Below are 20,616 nucleotides of genomic sequence, written 5' to 3' on the forward strand. Positions count from 1 at the left end.
TTGTTATATGTATTTACCACAATTATAATTTTTTTTAAATACAGCAGTAAAAAAAGGATTTGTAGCTATGTTTTTAAGGTTTCAAACAAACAGAATTACTGAGAAATATATCACTTTGTTTTTTTTCTTGTTAATGTGTTCTAGCATCCATGAGCATGTTTTCTGATTTCCTGCAGTCTTTTTTGAAGCACTCTTCAACCACAGTTTTTGACCTTGTAGAAGAGTATGAAAACATTTGTAGTAGTCAGGTAAGTTAATTTCAATCCATTGTTGGTCAAATAGATACTCTTAGTTCTTTTTGGAACAGCATCAACCTGTGAATTTCCATTTGTATTTAAGGAAGATGTCTTAGGGGTGTGGTCAAATAGGGGCATGGTTGGGAGGTCAGCCAGAGCAGCTCTGCTTTTTACATATTGAGGGTCTGTGTAAGATTTCTTTTGGGGACAAAAGGATTCTGCTGCTTTAAAAAAGGAAAAGCCAGGGGCTGGCCCAGTGACACAGTGGTGAAGTTCATGCTCTCCACTGTCGCAGCCTGGGGTTCGCTGGTTCAGATCCCAGGCGCAGACCTAGCACCGCTCATCACGCCATGCTGTGGTGCATCCCACATACAAAATAGAGGAAGGTGGGCACAGATGTCAGCTCAGGGCCAGTCTTCCTCAAAAAAAAATGGGGGGAAAATCCAGGGGCTGGCCCGGTGGCATAGTAAAGTTTGCACACTCTGCTTCGGCAGCCCAGAGTATGCAGGTTGGGGTCCCCGGCTCAGACCTACACACTGCTCATCAAGCCGTGCTGCAGCAGCATCCTACATACAAAATAGAGGAAGAGTGACAATGGATATTAGCTCAGTTTTCCTGTGAACCTAAAACTGCTCTTTAAAATTGTCTGTTTAAAAAAAGAGAGAAAGGGCTTCAAGAATTATTGTATTCAAGGGCCGGCCAAGTGGTGCAGAGGTGTTAAAGTTTGCACATTCCATTTGAGTGGCCCAGGGTTCCCTGGTTTGGATCCCGGGTGTAGACCTATGCACCGTGTGTCAAGCCATGCTGTGGCAGGTGTCCCACATATAAAGTAGAGGAAGATAGGCACAGGTGTTAGCTCAGGGCTAATCTTTCTCAAGAAAAAAAGAAAAGGAAAAAGAAATTATTGTATTCAAGAATAATTGAAATAATAATAATAGCCAACATTTTTTGAGCGTTTAATACTGTTTCAGTAATCAATCTCTGAATTGTTCCATTATAAAAGCAGTAGCTTCCCTAAATAACACAGGCAATGGCAATCAGGATTCCGGTGGAGGATTCAATAAGTGAGTGGGAAGGCCAGATTGCCTACTAACTACTCCTGAGAAGACAGAAGTAACGCTGCTTTGTGAGGGCTTTTTAAAGGGTGGGGAAACCTGTGGTGGGGGTTCTTCATGTTCTGAATGAGAACGACTCCGTCTCTGAATTCCCCTTGATAAGATAAGGAGGTGCTTTCATAACCTTTGAGAAAGGTTTTCTTTACCCTGGGCTCTTAAACCTCCTGATAAACAGTTGTGCATGTGTTTCCGGGGAGGAGGTCCATACCTTTCATTAGATTTTCACACGTTCCTGAGTCTCAAAAAGGTGAACAGCTGCTGTTTTAGAACGAGACGGGAAGGGACGTTGGTTCTGTTTTGGTTAGAAATGACAATGTTTTGATACCAATCTTAGGAAAATATTTTTCTTGATTTGTTGTATGTTATACTTTTCCCAGACATAATTTGAAGATATCTTATTTTTAATTTTCATTGCTACTCTGTTGGTTTGGGTTATGATTTTGTAAGGTATAGGTTAGATTCAGCTTATCTCCTGGTTACAGGGAGGAAAGAATGTGCCCATGGCTGTTATCGTTGAATCTGAAAGCTAGGGTATATTAAATTTCTTTACATATGTACTCACATGAACACACCTTACTTCAAATTAAGGCTGTTTCTAGTGGGAATGTATATCACATGCAATTAAAAAAGACAATGGATAGGAAAAATTGATAATATAAATATGTATGTATATATAAATATATTGTTAGTTTTAGCACTGTGTACTTGAAGAATACAAAGTTGTGACTTAGAATTATAGAAAACCTCCTTCCCTTTGTATTTTAATCCAGGTGAATATACTCAGTAAAATAGTGAGCCGAGCAACACCTGGACTGCAGAAGTTTTCAAAAACAGCCAGTATGCTGTGGCTTCTTCAACAGGAGATGGTCACGTGGAGGCTGTTGGCCTCTCTGTATAGGTAACGTTGTGTAGGACTCATAACTGAAATGTTGTGACACAAGTTAACAAACCAATAGGCAGATTAACTTAAAAGTTAGTGTAGCATGTGTTTGGAAATAGGTTTTTCTGTTTTTGAGGCGTATCGTTTCTAATGCCTTAGTTGTCAGGAGTGAGTTAGGAGGAAGAGAGGAATATTAGGTCATAAAGCTGGTAACTCCCCCGAATTGGATACTTAGAAAGATTTAAGGAAAGTGCTAAAAACACTGCAATACTTAGGAGAGGATAGATGAGAAAAAGAACTGATAGATTTTATGTAATGTGAAAGTTTGAAAGAAATTAACCAAATTTTCCTTTTCTCAGATGCTCAGTGGTTTTGGCTCTCATTCCGTTGCCTTCTCATTCTAATGAGAAAATCTTGAAAGAAAATCATATTATCATTTTATTTTTGCCATGTGAAGATATTCCGTTAAAAAGATGTTTGTATTAGCAGGTAGCTGTTAAAGACTGCATTGTGTATTTTTAGTAAATACCAGTTTTGTTCAGGTGTCAATATCAGATTCAAAAAGCATTTAGTCTGTGATCTTGTTTTTAAAGCATGATGGGTAAGGCAATTGGAAACTCATTTGTTTACATTGGAGAGAATGCAGGTTTGTGCATGTACATGGCGTAAAAGGTGATTTCATATATTCATGTGAAATAAGGCTTTTCATTTTATTTTTCCCCAGAGACAGAATACAGTCTGTATTAGAAGAAGAAAATATGTTTGCAGTTACTGTAAGTTTTATATTAATTTTTTCTTTCATAAATGCTTAAAAATTAAAATGTTTTTAGTAGTAGAATTTGATTTTTGACCCTCCATCTTGAGTTTCTTCATTTTTAAAATTTTATAAGTAAATAAAAGATATAATAATTGAGTATGGATTTAAATTATAGAGTAAAAGGTGAAATTCCTCATTTATTCCTCTTACTGTTCAGTCTAACAATTTGGTATGTATCCTACCAGACATTTTTCTGCGCATCTTTGTATATACAGACACATGTACGCAGTTTGGTGGTTTTTATTTTTTATAAAGATGGTGATGAGAATGTCACTGAAATGCTTAGTTAAACCATGGAAGGATAACCATGGTGCTCTGGAGCCCTTCCTTCAGACAGCAGGCCCTCGAAGACCACGAGGGGTGTGCCTTGCCGTCCTCTAAATCAGACATGGAACTTCTGGGAGATTTCAGGGGGTTGTCCCTCAGGCAGTTCAGCAGAAGCCTGAGGGCTTATGTTTTATGCCATCTGGGTTGAGTGCAGCAGGATTCATTGACTTGGTTCCCAGCCAGGGTGTTAGTCAAGTTGTGCAGACTCCTCGGCAGTGCTGAGATGTGTTTCTCTCTCCTGGAGACCCCAAGCAGAGAGGAGGTAGAGCCTGAAAGGAGTGGGTCCCCAGCTCTGTCTCATTCTGTAAATGTTGTCCCGTATTTTTCTTTTCTTCCCCCCAGTAGACTCAAGGGACCTCAGCTACTTTGCCCGCCTTCAGGGGCCAGCACCTTATGTTTATTCTTGTTTTTTATGTATAAGCAAAATGACGTTCAGGCATCATAACTCTAACCTGCCAAAGCCAAACGCAATTTTGCCTTTCAGTGGATGGCACCATAGCCAGCTTTCCAAGGAACCCGAACGGTCTCTAAACCAGCACTTCTCAGACTGTACTGTGCACATGCGCCACCCAGAGGTCTTCTTAATCGGTGGATTCTGATTCGGCAGGTCTGGTGGGGCCTGGGAGTCTGCATTTTTCACACGCTCCCAGGTGGTGCTGCTGCCGCTCTGTGCACTGCGCTTGGGCAGCATGGGTCTAGACCCTGGCCTCTGCCACGGCCCCCAATTTAACCCATCAGGTCTTGTTGGTGCTGTCTCTTCTGTCCCAACTCTGACCACTCATCTCTGTTTCTGTTGCCACCACTTCAGCCGAAGCCTTTGTCATTTTTTGCAGGGTTGTGGCCATAGCTTTCGTCTGGTCTCCCTGGCTCTATACACAGGTTTTTTTTTTTTAATTTAACATATAGTATGATTTCATTGATACATTATACTGAGAGTTTCTTTCTTTCTTTCTTTTTTTTTTTTTTTGGTAAGGAAGATTGTCCAAGGGCTAACATCTGTGCCAGTCTTCCTCTATTTTGTATGTGGGATGCCACCACAGTATGGATTGATGATCAGTATGTAGGTCCACGCCTGAAATCCAAATCCATGAACCCCGGGCCACTGAAGCAGAGTGCATGAACTTAACTTCTATGCCACTGGGCTGTCCCTGAGAGTTTCGTTTTTTGTTGGTTTTCTTTTTCTTTCTTTTTTTTTTTTTTTTTTTGGTGGAAGGTTAGCCCTTAGCTAACATCCACTGCCAATCCTCCTCTTTTTGCTGAGGAAGATTGTCCCTGAGCTAACATGCCCATCTTCCTCCCCTTTATATGTCAGACACCTGCCACATCATGACTTGATGAGCAGTGCATAGGTCCATGCCCAGGACCTGAGCCGGTGTACCCTGGGCCACCAAAGCAAAGCACGTGAACTTAACTGCTGTGCCACTGGGCTGGCTCCAAGTTTCTTTTTTAATTCATCAACATTTCTTAGTGTTTTTTCATGTCAATTCATGTTTCTCTTATTTTTTCATAGTATGCCAGAGTATAAATGTACTGTAATTTTTTCAGATATTCTGTGCTGGACGTATTTGTGTTGTTTCCAGTATGTTTGCTATAGCAACCCATAATGCAGTGAACGTTCTGCTTCATGCTTACCTACTTATCTGAGTATTTTCTGTATTTCTGGAAGTGAAATTTGTTGGGTCAGAGTTTGGTAGAGATTATCATATTGCCTTCCTAGTGGAATGTGCCAGTTTACACTCTCACAGGGTGTGGAGAGGTTCACTCTGATGGCAGTCCTGTGACTTGGCCAGTTGGAGGAAGGCACCCCATTTTAATATGCGTGTCATTGATCATTAGTGAGGTGGAGTGTTTTTGTTCTTAAGCATTTACATGATATGAATTCTGTATTCCTTTCCTCTTCTCGTTTTCCTGTTAATTATTTTCTTGTTAATTCTTTCCTCGTACGTGTTAAGGATAGTCTTCTCCCTTTTGTCACTTGCCTTTCAACTATGTTTAAGGGGTCTCTGTCAAGTAGACATTTCCATGTTTCACTGATCACACCTGCCATATTTTCCTTTATCATTCACTATTCTGTGTCTTGTTAAGGAAGGCCTTTCCTACCTATTTAAAAATATTCTCCAATGTTTTCTCCTCAATCTTATTTTTTTTTTAAGATTTTATTTTTTCCTTTTTCTCCCCAAAGCCCCCCGTACATAGTTGTATATTCTTCGTTGTGGGTCCTTCTAGTTGTGGCATGTGGGACGCTGCCTCAGCGTGGTCTGATGAGCAGTGCCATGTCCGCGCCCAGGATTCGAACCAACGAAACACTGGGCCGCCTGCAGCGGAGCGCGCGAACTTAACCACTCGGCCACGGGGCCAGCCCCCTCAATCTTATTTTTTATATAATAAGCTCTTTCTCCTCTGGAGTAAGTTTGTGTATGAAGGAAGCCAGAGATTTAACTCTCTTCATGTGGATATTCATTTACCCCAAAACCATTTATCAAGCAAATGTATGTATCGTATTTATACGCGGGTCTTTTCTGTTTTACTGAGTGATGCATTTGAAAGCCAGTACAACACAACTGAGTCACTCTGGCTCAGTTTTAATATTCATAGGGTAAGTCTCCATCTCACTTAAAAAACATGTTTGCACACTTTTTTTCCCAGATGAAGTTTACAATTTCAATTTTTTTTTTTAATTCTGTTGGAATATTTATTAAAGTAATACTGAATTTATAAATTAGGGGAGAAATGACGTCTTTACCATGTTGAATTTTCCTATTTATGATCATGGCATATTTCTCCATTTATTTAGATCTTTTATAGTTTATATAGATTTGTGCTCTTTATAAAAGTCTATGTAAATCCTATTGTGAATGGGTACTCTTTTCAATTACATTTTTTAATTCATTATTACTGTCAAATAGAAGGTTAATGATTGATTCGTAAAGCTCATATTTGGCCACTTTTGAAACTCTTTTATTAGCTCCAGTAAGTTTTTAATTTGATTTGACTGGGTTTTCTGTGTTGGCAGTAATCATCTACAAATAGTGAGTTTCCCTTAATCCTTTCTGATCTCTTATTTCTTTTACTTGCCTATTCCATTGCCTAGGAGTGCCCGTACAATTATAGCAGTAATAGCAGGCATTCTTTTCTTCTTCCTGACTTTTGATAAGAATGCTTTTGTTTTTCTGCAGATTGAGGATTTTTTCTCATAAGGAGCTAAGAGTTTGGATGGGTATTGAATGCAGTCAAATTTTTTTTAGCTTCTATAGATATCTGCTTTAATTTATTAATTTAATGGTTTACATTGATAGTTTTCCTAATGTTGAATTATCCTCAAATAGGATAAACTATATATTCCTAAATATACTACTACATTTTATTAACTAATATTTTATTTAGAACTTTCCCAAATATATATACTTTTTTTGTGTGTTAACATCCTCATCCAGTTTTAGCGTCTAGAATTGTGCTGCTCTCCAGAACAAGTTCATAAATCTTTCATCATTGTTTTGTGCTCTGTTTGAAGAATATCGGAATTACATGTTCTTTGAAGCCTTGGTAGAAATACGCCTTTAAAGCCATAAAGACTAGATGCTCTTTTGGGGTTTAATTACTTTTTATTTTATAATTATTTTTTCATTTTTTATTTTCTGATTACCAAAGTAATTCATGTTTGAAGCAACTATAAATAGTCAAAACAGGAGAAAATAAATATAAATTATTTCAGCTACACATCTGTTAATCTGCTTTTTCACCTCAAATATTTTTTAATATCTTTTCAATCCTTGTTTATTCTACAGTTACTTATTTCATTCCAGCCAAGAGACATGCACATCTAGGAAGATTGGTTTTCTTATATTTGGCTATTTATTCAAGTTACTTACTAGTTTTAACAGTTTTCCATTGACTGTCTGGTTTTCTAGGTAGGCAGTCCTGTTATCTACAAATAGTGATGAGTTTGACTCTTTTTCCATACTTAGTACTACTCAGTTCTTTTCCTTATGTCTTAGCTAGAACTTTTGAAGTCAAGTTGAATAATTGCAGGAATTCTTATTCCTTTCACCCTCTGGGTTTTAAAAGGAGTGTCTCTTTACACCTAAGTATATTATGTGCTATAGGCTTCGACTAGGTAGTGTATTATTAGCAAAGTGTTCTTCTGTTTCTAATTTATGAAGATAGTTTTATCAAGTGACATTTTGACCCCTGTCCGAATGCTCTTGTGGCTTTTCTCCTTGAACCGTGAATGAGATGGGCTAATTTAATAGATCTGTTCACCAAACATTCCCCTTTCAACACACTGCTGGATATTACTCGCTAATGTTTTGTCAAGTTGTCTTTAAAGTCAATCATGAGAGCCTTGGATTGTTCTTCAGTTTTATCACCTGTGAACTGCTGTGTAGAATGAAAAGATTTTAAAGTTTTTATATGTTAATTTTCTTTTCTTCTTTCTTTCTTTTTTTTTTTTTTTCGAAGATTAGCCGTAAGCTAACATCTACTGCCAATCCTCCTCTTTTTGCTGAGGAATCCTGGCCCTGAGCTAACATCCGTGCCCATCTTCCTCTACTTTTTTTATATGTGGGACGCCTACCACAGCATGGCTTGCCAAGTGGTGCCATGTCTGCACCCAGGATCCGAACTGGCGAACCCCCGGACCGCCAAGAAGGGGAACGTGCACACTTAACCGCTGCGCCTCCCAGCCGGCCCCTAAATGTTAATCTCCTAATATGTCACATGACCACATCCAGCCCTTTATTATGATTTTTTTGTTTGTTTCCCTTTGTTTTGTGTTTTATTTTTTCTTAAAACAAATCTCTGGGGAGATAGAATTTTAAAACTCCGTATACAGAGAATTAAAATATCAAGTGAGAGCAGCTGCAAATTGATCTAGCAGATTGAAGTTTATTTATAAAAACTTTTCAGAAATGAATATACAGATCTGCTGTGTGCAACATGTTTATGGGTGATGAAATATACTTATATCAGATTTGCTTTTACCTTTCTGTTGAAGTAATCTTAGAGCATCTTCTTTTCTTTCTTTCCTTCCTTTAAATGATTTTTTTTAATAGGCTCCTAATGCCAGTGAAAAAACAGTTGTGGAAGCATTATTTCAGAGAGATTCACTCGTCCGGCAAAGTCAGGTATGGCTAGAATTTTTAAATATCTCTTATGAAACATGGAGAATAGGTAAATGACATAAAAGAACTGAAGTTTTTTTAACTGAACACTTTTTTCTTAATTTTTTTTCTTTTTGATCTTTCTATTTGTAATTAAAAGGAATTAAGAAGCTTATTGTTTGTTTTCAAATAATAGCCCTGGTATTTCTAGCAGTAGCCTGTTAAAAACAGTGTTATTCCTGTAGAAAATTTCATTCTTTCGCCATAATATTTATATATCTTAAAAAAGTAAAAACAATGGTTGGAAAATTTCTTACTTGGTATTTTTGAATCAGAAAATTTTTCTGAAATTAAAGCTAGGAGTACCATTTCAAATAAAATACTAACAGATTTTATAGTTAATACTTGTTTTTTTTTCCTTTCCTAGCTGGTGGTAGATTGGTTAGAGAGCATTGCCAAAGATGAAATTGGAGATTTTTCCGATAATATTGAGTTTTATGCAAAATCAGTATATTGGTAAGCCACTGAAGTCACTTAACACTGATTTTCTTTATTCATTTCTCAACAAATATTTATTCAGTTCTTACTGCTTATCCACTTAATCAGCAAAACAGATAAAAACCTTGCCTTTATGGAATTTATACTTGTTTCGGAGAGTTAGCACATGAACAGACATACATCCTGTTGGGTGTTAAGAGCTTGAAAGAAAAGAGTCCAAGTTGATGGATAGAAAATGATAATGAGCAGCAGAGGTGATCAGGGAAGGCCTGTCGAAGGAAGTAACAGGTAGTAAGAGTGAGAGGCTTTTAAGAAATAAAGGAGGCAAGCCGTGCAGAAATCTGCGGGACAAGTGTTCTGGGCGAGAACAGGAGCTGCAGAGACCCTGCGGAGGTGAAGTATTTGCACAAGGAGGCCAGTGTGAGCGCAGCAAAGACAAGAATGCTAGGAAATGGGGCTGGCCCCATGGCCAAGTGGTTAAGTTCACACGCTCCGCTTTGGTGACCCAGGGTTTCACTGGTTCGAATCCTAGGCGCGGATGTGGCACCGCTTGTCAGGCCATGCTGAGGCAGCATCCCACATGCCACAACTGGAAGGACCCACAACTAAAAATACACAACTATGTACCTGGGGGCTTTAGGGAGAAAAAGGAAAAAAATAAAATCTTTAAAAAAAAAAAAGAATGGTAGGAAATGAGACTGAAGGGAGTCAGCTCATAAAGGACTTTCACAGGCAGCCCAAGGTAAAGGTTTGGGATGTTACTCTAAATGTGATGGGAAACCTTGAGAATAAAATGACATGATCTAATTCAGGTTTTCAAACAACTGCCTTGCCCTCTTTTCTTAATAATCATAATTTAATCATCAAGAAGACACTTTTGCCATGTTTCTAGATACTTGTGATTTTTTAAAAAATTTCTTTTCCCTACATCCTCCAATACTTCTAAATTATTGTAAGACCTTGAAACCAAAAAGCACCCATAGGATAAAGGGATAATTTATTTCAAGACTTGAAGAAAAAGTTCAGATTGCCTTTGAATTTGGTAACATATATGTAACAAAATCTGCAAGTCGCTTATGTTTTTTCTCTGCGTAACTAGGAAATTAGTGCTACTGAATGTATGTTAAAAATTAAATCTTGAGGGGCCAGCCCTGTGGCCCAGTGGTTAAGTTTGCACACTCCGCTTCAATGGCCCAGGGTTTCGCTGGTTTGGATCCTGGACATGGACATGGCACCACTCATCAGGCCATGCTAAGGCAGTGTCCCACGTTGCACAACTAGAGGCACTCCCAACTAGAATATACAACTATGTACTGGGGGGCTTTGGAGAGAAGAAGAAGAAGAAAAAAGACAGAAGATTGGCAACAGATGTTAGCTCAGGTACCAGTCTTTAAAAATATATATATATATAAAATCTTGAGTAGTTGTGATTTTTCTGAGGTAAAGAGAAATTTTCATTTTCGGGGAAAAAAACATTTTTTTAAGTCAAAATGCCCAGTTAAGGTTTTTGCAAGTTTATTATGAATTAGTCTCCCCTTTTTTACTCATCAATGGAACAGAATAGAGAACCCCAAAACAGACCTACAGTTATATGGTCATTTGGTTTTCAACAGAGGCATCAAAGTAATCCATTGTGGAAAAGGATAATAATTCTCTTCTCAGCAAACCATGCAGAAAAAACTGGCTATGTGAAAAAAAGATTAACCTTGATACCTCCCTCACACCATTCCCAACGATTAATTCAAGATGGATCATAGTCCTACATGTAAAAGCTAAAACCATAGAGCTTTAGAGGAAAACTGGAGGACACCTTATTGACTTAGGGGATAAGAAAGTGTTTCTTAGGTCACAGAAAGCAGTAATCAGGGGAAAAATTGATTTGACTTCATCAAAGTTAAAAACTTCTTATTAAAAGACACCATTGAGAGAATGAATTATCGGCAAGCCACAGACAAGAAGAAACAGAGAACCTATAGTTCATAAAGTACAACTCAGTAATAAAAGGGGAACCCAATAAAAAAGTAAAGATGTGAACAGATATCTCACAAAAGCATTGATGATGACCAATAAGGACATGAAAAAGTTCAACATCATTAGTCATCTGAGTTAAAATGCCCCCCTGCCCTTTTTTTTGGTTAGGAAGATTGGCTCTCAGCTAACATCTCTTGCCACTCCTCCTCTTTTTTTTTTTTCCCCTCTCTAGAGCCCCAGTACATAGTTGTGTGTCCTAGTTGTAGGTCATTGTAGTTCTTCTATGTGGGACGCCACCTCACCATGGCTTGCTGAGCAGTGTGTAGGTCTGCACCCAGGATCTGAACCAGCGAACCTGGGCTGCCAAAGTGGAGTGTGCAACTTAACCACTATGCCACAGGGCCAGCCCTAAAATGCCCTTTTATACTTGGTATCTTTGCGTGTTTTTTCTGAGTGTATACTCTCTTTTTCTTACTTTTACTTGATTTGATTTTTTTGAAGACACCTATTAAAATTATTCCTTTAAAAAAATTGATACTTTTTCGTTCAGGGAAAATACTCTGCATACCTTGAAACAGCGGCAGCTGTCTTCTTACATAGGAAGTGTCCGTCCTCTTGTCACTGAGTTGGTAAGTGTTCTTTGAAAATGAGAGTTGTCTTTAAAATTAAGTGATTTTTTTTTTTAAGGCTGAGAATTTTTCTTCTTTTGGATCTTTTTTAGTTTCCCAAAGGTTTCCACATACTATTTAACTCTAAAATTACTAAGTTTTGTTTGAATTTAATGGAATATATTTGAACACATCCGTGGCCTGTGAATTGTAAATTGTAAAAGAAGGTATAGAAAGTGTTCCTGATTTGCCAACATTAAAAACCAATTAATTTTGATTTTATAGCAAGGTTTGACTCTTCAACTATAAGGTGGTTACCTATGAAAGCTCTTTTATGTAGAAAGCAGGGGTACAAAATGAAGCTTTGTGAATAAGCTTGTGGTTAGAAAGGTCATTCTAGGATATGAGTAATAGGAATAACTGGATTTGAAAAGAATAGGAGTCTGTAGAAATAAAGGAATATAACTTTGCAGCAGGTAGGGGCATGTGAATTGAATGTTTATAGTGAAGAGTGGGAGAAATAAGTAACAGTGAAAAAACTGATAAAATTCCATTTGGTAACAAAAGTAGCTTTTGATGGAAAATTGTTTGGAAACTACTAGAAGAGCTTGAAATAAATTGTGGCAAAATTACCATGTAGCAAGCAAGTGAAAATCATTGACTCTTCACATCTGGAAAGTGGTGGTTACCTTTTGCCAGAAAGAGACCATGTTCCAAAATTGAATGATTGTATCTGTCTGCAGAATATTTGTGAAAGTAGCCAATTCACCTATTATGCCTTCCATTTTATGCATTGATAATCATATTACCATACATTCAGTAACATTTGGCATAAGAATCACTTCCTTTCTTAAGTCACGTTAAAGTAGTTTTTCATTTGAAATGCCCCATGCAGATCATGTGTGCTCTTTGCTGCAGAAGTAAGGACAGTGTGTTACCCCAATTGTTTAGAGGCACATTTCTTTCTGTCTGTATAAGGGAGTAGGTAGCAATAACTGTTTTAGGGGAGTTTTGTTTATTTATTAGGAATCTGTTTTTAAAAAATTTTTAGAGCCAGCCCTGACGGCCTAATGGTTGAAGTTCAGCTCACTCCACTTCGGTGGCCCGGGTTCACTTCCTGGATGCAGAACCACACCACTCATCTGTCAGTAGCCATGCTGCGGCAGCAGCTCACATAGAAGAAACAGAAGGACTTACAACTAGAATATACAACTATGTACTGGGGATTTGGGGAGGGGAAAAATTTTTTTTTATTGGGCATTGGTGTGTTTTATATAGCCTTAATCCCATAATGGGCTCTCTTCTCATATGTTCTCAGAAAGTACCAACTAAGCACTTTCTGGTCACAGAATGCATTGATCCCTTCAGTGTCTCCTCTGTGCTCCTTCTCCAGCAAGGCCTAATTCTGGTTAGAATTAACTTGGCCACGTAGTTGCTACAACAGGGTAAAGCGCAGGCCCTCTTGAATCACGAGTCGCATTTCTAGAGTTTCCTAGCTGGGCTGGGCTGGGCTACTGGTGTTTCCTTCTTGCCTGGCCCAGGCATGTGCCTCTGTGACCATGGAGTCTGTTTTGAACAGGCAGCAGACAATTGGGTGGCTGTTTGGAACACTTGTGACACTTTCATTCCCTTTGTTACTTAATGAAATTGTAAATGAATTTATTTCCATATATAAACTCAGGAGAGATTTATCATCTCTTGCTGATGTTTAAAATGTATGTGGGTACAAAGGATTTATAGATGATGACTTTTTTTTTTTTCGGTAGGACCCTGATGCTCCCATAAGACAGAAAATGCCCCTTGATGATCTGGATAGAGAAGATGAAGTCAGATTACTCAAATATCTTTTCACTCTAATCCGTGCTGGAATGACAGAAGAGGTAAATCATGATACTCTGCTTGTCCAGTTTCAGAAGGTCCTAGACTGTAAGTTGGAAGGGATATTTATGGCCACCTGGTGCGCCTCCTTGATGCAGTAATCTCTTTCACGGTATTTCTGGATCTAACTCCAGTTTGAAAGTTTCCAGTGATAAGAAACACATTGCTTCAGCAAGCAGTGCTCTCTGGTTTGCACAACTCTGATAGAAAATTCTTTCTAAGAGGTCAAACTGCCTTCCTGTCTTGTAGTCATACCCTAGGCGGATCCCCGTTACTTCTGGCTTTGATTTTGAAAAGCTGAGAGTAAGTTGGACCCTAATTGCTCTTCTAGGTGACACTATTTAGCATTTGAAAACTGTGCTGGCCCTCAGACTTCTTCCTTTTATCCTTACCTCCTTAAATGCAGTCTCCTTTGTAATAGTTCGGATCTTACACTTAGAATGTGAAGTACCTATTGGACAGCTCACTGGGTGGCTTTGTCAACTGATGAGGTCACATGTGCAGGAGATTCCGGTTTCATTGAACCCGTTCTGCAGCTTTCTTGTGATGTTCTCCAGACAGAAATGTGATCGTTCTTCCTTGTTCCAGACCGCTAGCATACATTAAGTAATTTCTTACCGTAGTAAGTCTTGGATTATTAAGCATCATTCTTATTTCTTACTTGAGAAAAGAAGTTGGTATCACATTTATTCAGAAAATATTTAAGTCCCAGCCACTCTGTCAGGTGATGTGCAAGATAATAGGAATCTCAGTGGCAAACAAGGATGTATTTTAAAAAACAGAAAACAAAATATGACAATGTTTTTAAGGTTCTACATTCAATTTTTATCCTGCCTCTTTTAGATAGCATTTCAAAACTTTTTATGTTGCTTCATAGCTTTCATAATTTTTGAAAGCCATAAATCCAGAATGATGTTTGGGATATGATATTCTTAATATCTCTAGGTTCAAGTGACAGAAACCCACCTCAAGTTAATTACCAGGGGGGAATTGAATGGCTTGTGGAACAGGGAAGTGTGGAGGGTTATTATCTGGCTTTAAGCAGGATCCAGGAAGTCAAAAGATGTCATTAGGATACTGTCTTTCCCAGGTCTTGGCTCTGCCATCCGCTCTCTGGCTTCATTCTCAAGAAGCCACTCCTCATGTCAGTGACAGCCACTGACAGCTCCAGGCTTACATCCTCCTGCAAGCTAGCATTCCTAGCAAAAGGAGTGTGTCTGTTTCCAAGATCCAGCAAGAATCCTGGGAGTGGTTCTCAACTAGCTCACACGCCTAACCCTAGAGTTCAGTAATGGGATGATGTGATCTACCCAAACCCTGTGAGCTACATGGGGAGGGGGTGGCTCCTACAGAGAAGATGGACCCACAGACGTGTATCTGTCTCACCTGGGTGTCAGGCTCATCTGACTGGTCCCATTTGCCATGAATATCACCTGTAGCCTGAATGAGCAGTAGCGCCCTGTTATTATAGAGACTAACAGTGTTCTCTAATACTTTTACATCAGCCTTCACTGCCTGTGGGCACCATGGGAATCTGTTGGTAAGCCCAAAATCAAAGAGCAAAGGAGTTATTAGGAAAAGAAAGAAAGGCAGAGACCCCAGGGAGCTGTGCAGGTGGTGGTAACGTGAAGTGCCATTGTTGGTTGTTTGCATCACCCTCTGTAAGGTGTAAGTGCCGTGAGTACGCTCCTGTCTTAGGTCACTTGTGCTTCTCAGACGGCACAGTCCCTTTTCAGGACTGCACTTCTACGTGACTGACTGCTCTTTCTTTGGTCCAAAGGCGCAACGGCTCTGTAAGCGCTGTGGTCAGGCCTGGAGAGCTGCGACCCTTGAAGGCTGGAAACTCCATCATGACCCGAATGTTAATGGAGGTGTTGTAGTCACTTTTATTCTGGGCGTCAGGGGTAGCTTTAGCCCTAAATGTCAGTCTTTTGAAGTATAGCTTTTATTTTTAGAAATCATTGAAATAAAGAGATTCATTTTAAACTAAATTTTATTTCTTTTGCTGTTTCATAGGAACAGAATTAGAGCCTGTGGAAGGGAATCCATATAGATGCATTTGGAAAATAAGTTGTTGGAGAATGGCGGAAGATGTAAGATACAGTAAAATGCTTACTGATACTGACGTTTACTCTGATTAATTGAAGGCCTGCTGAAGGTGCTGTGAAACGTTCGTAGTGGAAGACTACTATTCCCATTTCCAAGAGCTTGCAGTCAAACAGGGGAGTAGGAGTTGACAGGCTTACCTCCTAATCATAACTATTCATACACTGAGGTCTAAGAATTGAACACTGTTGTAAGGCAAAAATATAAAGGACACCAAATTGTGAGAATAAGATCCGGGCTGAAAGCTGGCTTCCCAGGAGAGAGAATGGAATGGAAGTTTTAAAAATTAGTAGGATTTGGTTTGTTGGGTATGAAAAGAAGAAGGAATTCTAGGTGGAATGCATAGGTTATGACGCGGCCTATGCATTCCCAAAAATCATTACAGCATGCAAAATTGTGTAGAAGACATACAGAGCTTTTGGGGAAAATGGAGTTAAGTACACAATTCTCAAAAACTCTCAGTGATACATAAAAAGGTGACTTACTAGAAACAGTAGCACAGTTTCCTGTTAAATGGTCAGGAAATACATAAATACCACAATGAATATGGCACTTTACCTTAAAAAGACTTGAAGTTTGCTTGTGGAATTGGAGGTCAGAGGGTGTGCAGCTTATGAGTTATTGTGAAGTGGTAGAAGCAGGTTATCTGAAATGAAACAGAAAATTGTAACACTCTATGCAGATCAGTTTAGCCTATAACACCCCTGGTGAACTGAGGTAGCTGGTAGATGTTTGAAGTGTGTCACTTTTCTGTATTTCTAAGTGGCTCAGTTCAGCTACGTGTAGTTTTCTGCATTCATCTATTGTTTCTTGTGGACGAAATTGTATGTAAGCAAATGGGCAATCTGCATTATGATCAAATTGTTGCTTGATATATCAGTTGCATTGAAACAAATTCACATTTCAAAACAAGCATTGTAGCAGAACTGACTGTAATGGGAAAGTTGACTGAAAAAGGTAAATTAAGGACAGGCAGTGTTGGTCCTCAGGTGCTACTCTGGGGAATGAAAACTTTTTATCCTACGTAGTGGTGAACCATCAAAACCTGGAGGGCACATGGCAGCAGTGTTTTAAGAAGATTAGCATGGCAGTGGAAAACAGGCTTAAAACTGAATGGACCGAAGGCCAAGAAACCAGTTCGCAGCCTGTCAGAATTCTTCAGACACTCAGTACCAAGGGCCTGTCCTAGGACAGCACTGATGGCAGTGGAAAGGAGCAGGATGGACAGGACCAGTGACTGGAGACGGAAGGCCAAGGAGGGCTAGTTGTATAGTGAGCCTCTCAAGTCTCTTGTTTGGATGAAAAGAGGACAAATGCCATTAGCAGAATCTGGATGGAAAATGGGATAATTTGATGAGTATAATTAATTCTCCTTAGGAATTTGTGCAAACTGAAGCATGGCAGGTTCCAAGTGCCTTGTTTTGATGTCATTAGGTCAGTGTCAGTTAACTTGCTGGGGAAATGACCTTTACGGGGTTCTATCTGGAATAAAATTTGACTGTTAGAGAGAAAGCATCCATTAGAGTTGGATCTGCTCTCACCTTGTGCTTGAAATTTAGCTGTTGACTTTTCTTGAAGGTATCAGCATTCACTCTGTCATCAAACTAAGGGGTCCTTCCTTTTGCTACCCCACTAGGTCTTTCACTAAAGTTTAGAAACTATCAAGCAAATAAATCACTTCAGCTTAGAAGACATTGCAAAATTCCAGATTATGAAAAAAGTTGACATACTATGAAAAACAATATTTCAAATTTATTTATATTCATTGTATTTCAGGAGCTTTTTAACAGATATGAGAGAGCAATTTATGCAGCTTTAAGTGGGAATCTTAAGCAGGTATGCGATCTATTTTAATAAATCTTTTTTTCCTATGAAGTGAAGTCAGATCAATATTCCAGTAATTGTGTATAGTAAATCTTACAAACTTAAGCTACTTGCTAAGAGTATCAGTGATAATATTGAAATAGAATAGCAGCTTGAGCTGCCTAATATGGTGTGTCCCATACATCAAATGATGTTTTGATACATGAAATCAGACTTCAGTTTCTAAGAATTGTAAGTTTAATGACAACATACATCTATTGATGACTTATGGTACCCATAGCTTTATGCAGAGGTGTACCGCTAAGGCACAGTGACTGGATTGTCTCATATTTGTGGGTGTGCTTCTCACAACCCCACCACACCATACATTTTACAGGTATTTTGAGGGATGTTAGAATAATTAGTTGAAACACCATCTTATATCAGCATGGAAAATTGATGCTGTTGTGAACTCAGTATGAAAAAAAATCTTAATTGTTCAAACTACTTAGAAGATGTGGTTTGTAGGCGTTAGAGTTTATTTGATATATTTTACAGTCCACAATGTTTTATGTCATTATAGTGACTATAGCCCATATCAATGGATGTAACTGCTTTTCCTTTCTTTTTTGCTGACTGTCTACATTTTACTGTTTTGGAATGGGGGGAAAGCTGCTTCCTGTCTGTGACACCTGGGAAGATACGGTGTGGGCCTACTTTCGGGTGATGGTGGACAGTCTGGTAGAACAGGAGGTCCGCACGTCAGTCATGACTCTGGATGAAACTGAAGAACTCCCTAGAGAATATTTGGAAGCCAAGTGAGTTTGTTGGTTTGTTTGAGTCACGTGATTTGAGGTATGCTCTGTGAAGTTGTATTTGTAGCCCTTGTTCACGTTGTTAATATTATTTCATCCCTTTCCTATTCCTTCTTTCGAAGTTGGACCTTAGAAAAGGTTTTTGAAGAACTTCAAGCTACTGATAAAAAGGTAAATATTAAAATTTTAGGATGACTGGAATAGGAAACAATATTATACTCTTGTGCACTGTAGTAGAAAGGCAAAACATACGTGAAATCTTGTCATCTCCTCTCTTTTCCTTGCCTATCGTCCACATGAGAAAGACTCTTTAAAAGGAGGAAGCTTAAGTACTTAGATGTATTTAAAGTAATACCTCATGTCTGTTTCTTTGGTTTAGGATTGGTTTCATTTAAATATATGATATACATGTAAGCTAATTTATCCTTTTCCTTTTAAAAAACTAATCACACAATGGAAAAATTAACAAGATTTTCTTTTTTTAAAGTAATATTCTTTTAAAAAATTTTAAATAACCAAAGTAATACTGCATGTCCTTGGAACACAATAATCCCAGGATATAAATAAAAGCTTTATAAACACTTTCTCTCAGTCCTTCTATGGTGGCTCTCATTCCCCTGAGATGATAAAGCAGGTTGACAGTCTCCTGCTGTGTCGTCCTCCACACTCTCACACCGACGTGTCAATAATGTAGGTATCCCCGTGGAGGGTCTTGGTTTTGTTTTCCCATTGTACTGCATACATTACTTTACAGCGTGGAGGGGTTTTTCTCTTGGTGATACTCTCTCCAAGTTAGTTAGTCTCCATCTAACTTATTCTTTTCTTTTTTCTGAGGAAGATTAGCCCTGAGCTAACATCTGCTGCCAGTCCTCTTTTTGCTGAGGAAGGCTGGCCCTGAGCTAACATCTGTGCCCATCTTCCTCTATTTATATGTGGGACACCTACCACAGCATGGCTTGCCAAGCGGTGCCATGTCTGCACCCGGCATCTGAACCGGCGAACCCCGGGCCGCCAAGAAGTGGAACATGTGCACTTAACTGCTGCACCACCAGGCCGGCCCAAATGATGTATACTTTTTAAAGTCATTCCCTTTTGGTGATATTTAGGTTGTTTCTGGCACTGCAGTGAACATTCTTGTATACACACATGCTTCTCTGCCAGTCCTGCTCTTTAGGATAAGTGACCTGAAAGCAGGGTTGCTGGGTTAAAGGGTATGTGTACATTAAATTAATTACCTGGTTGTAGCAATTAATTCATACTCCCACAAGTAATTTATTAATATGTCCCTTTCCCGCATTCTCAGCTCCCAAATGTCACCCTTCTGGTTTTGTGCCAGTCCTTCAGATTAGGTGGGAGTCGGAGCTCACTGTGCTTCTCGCATCTGTCTGTTCACGGGCAGGGGAGTTTCCCCTGTTTAGAGACCATTTGTGAATTTGCTATTCAGATCTTTTACCTGTTTTTTTCCTTGGGTTTTACCTTTTCCTTATTGTTATAAATGAGCTCTTCATATAGTAAGAAAATTGATACTTTTTCTGTCAAATGTTTATTAGCAGTCTATTATTATAGAGATTCCAGCCAATGAAAATTAAAAAGTCAAGGAATAGGGGCCGGCCCCATGGCCGAGTGGTTAAGTTGGTGGGCTCTGCTTCAGCGGCCCAAGGTTTTGCCAGTTTGGATCCTGGACACGGACATGGCACCGCTCATCAGGCCATGCTGAGGCGGCGTCCCACGTGCCACAACTAGAAGGACCCACAACTAAAATATACAACTTGTACCGGGGGGATTTGGGAGAAAAAGGAAAAATAAAACGTTTAAAAAAAAACAAGTCAAGGAATAGATATAAATATTACAAAGGGGAGAACAGTCACGTGATAAAATTATAAATCTAGGACCTCAAGACTCAGTAAGTGACTAGAATAAATAAGAGAATTAATAAGAGAATTTGTTAATGTATCTAAATTCAAGGCAAAGTTACAAGAAATCAGTCTTTCTATACTTGTTCCAACTAGTTAGAAAAGGATATAGCCTCCCCACCCCCAGAAAGTCCCATTTAAATTACTGACCAAAACTGTAAGGTACCTAGAAATAAAATTAACCAAGGGTTTGAGGGCCTTTATACAGAAAACTATAGAGTCTATAGAATCTTATTATAGAGTAAGTATATACGTGTTCCTGGATGAGAGGATTTAATGTAAATGGCAGTCATCCCAAAATTAACATAGAAACCTAATGCTTTGGGGGATTACTTCTAGATAGAAAATTTCCAAATAGAAGAATAAGTAAGAATGGTAAGAAAATTTGCAAAAGAACAATAGTTATAGGATACTTGTCTTAATAATGAAAGCTAATATAAAGATAACAGCAGTACAGTGTGGAATTGGCACAGGAACAAATAGATCAGTGGAACATAAACGTCCCATATTAGATCCAAGTGTATTTGAGAATTTAACAGGTGACACGGTG

The 20,616-nt window shown here is 38.7% G+C and overlaps 1 protein-coding gene across 2 annotated transcripts in view; it reads left to right on the top strand.

The window, feature by feature from the left end:
* NUP107 (nucleoporin 107) overlaps positions 1–20,616 on the top strand; it is a 43,813-nt gene that overhangs the window by 11,256 nt on the left and 11,941 nt on the right. For both annotated transcript variants that reach the window (XM_014860682.3, XM_014860681.3), the window contains exons 6-17: positions 145–248; positions 2,122–2,249; positions 2,956–3,004; positions 8,427–8,498; positions 8,902–8,990; positions 11,494–11,572; positions 13,318–13,431; positions 15,210–15,300; positions 15,446–15,522; positions 17,312–17,371; positions 18,011–18,156; positions 18,276–18,324. In XM_014860682.3, the coding sequence (XP_014716168.1) occupies positions 145–248; positions 2,122–2,249; positions 2,956–3,004; positions 8,427–8,498; positions 8,902–8,990; positions 11,494–11,572; positions 13,318–13,431; positions 15,210–15,300; positions 15,446–15,522; positions 17,312–17,371; positions 18,011–18,156; positions 18,276–18,324 (1,058 nt within the window). The remainder of the gene's footprint in view (positions 1–144; positions 249–2,121; positions 2,250–2,955; positions 3,005–8,426; positions 8,499–8,901; positions 8,991–11,493; positions 11,573–13,317; positions 13,432–15,209; positions 15,301–15,445; positions 15,523–17,311; positions 17,372–18,010; positions 18,157–18,275; positions 18,325–20,616) is intronic.

The sequence above is a fragment of the Equus asinus genome, chromosome 22, assembly GCF_041296235.1.
Source record: "Equus asinus isolate D_3611 breed Donkey chromosome 22, EquAss-T2T_v2, whole genome shotgun sequence".
NCBI classification, from domain to species: domain Eukaryota; kingdom Metazoa; phylum Chordata; class Mammalia; order Perissodactyla; family Equidae; genus Equus; species Equus asinus.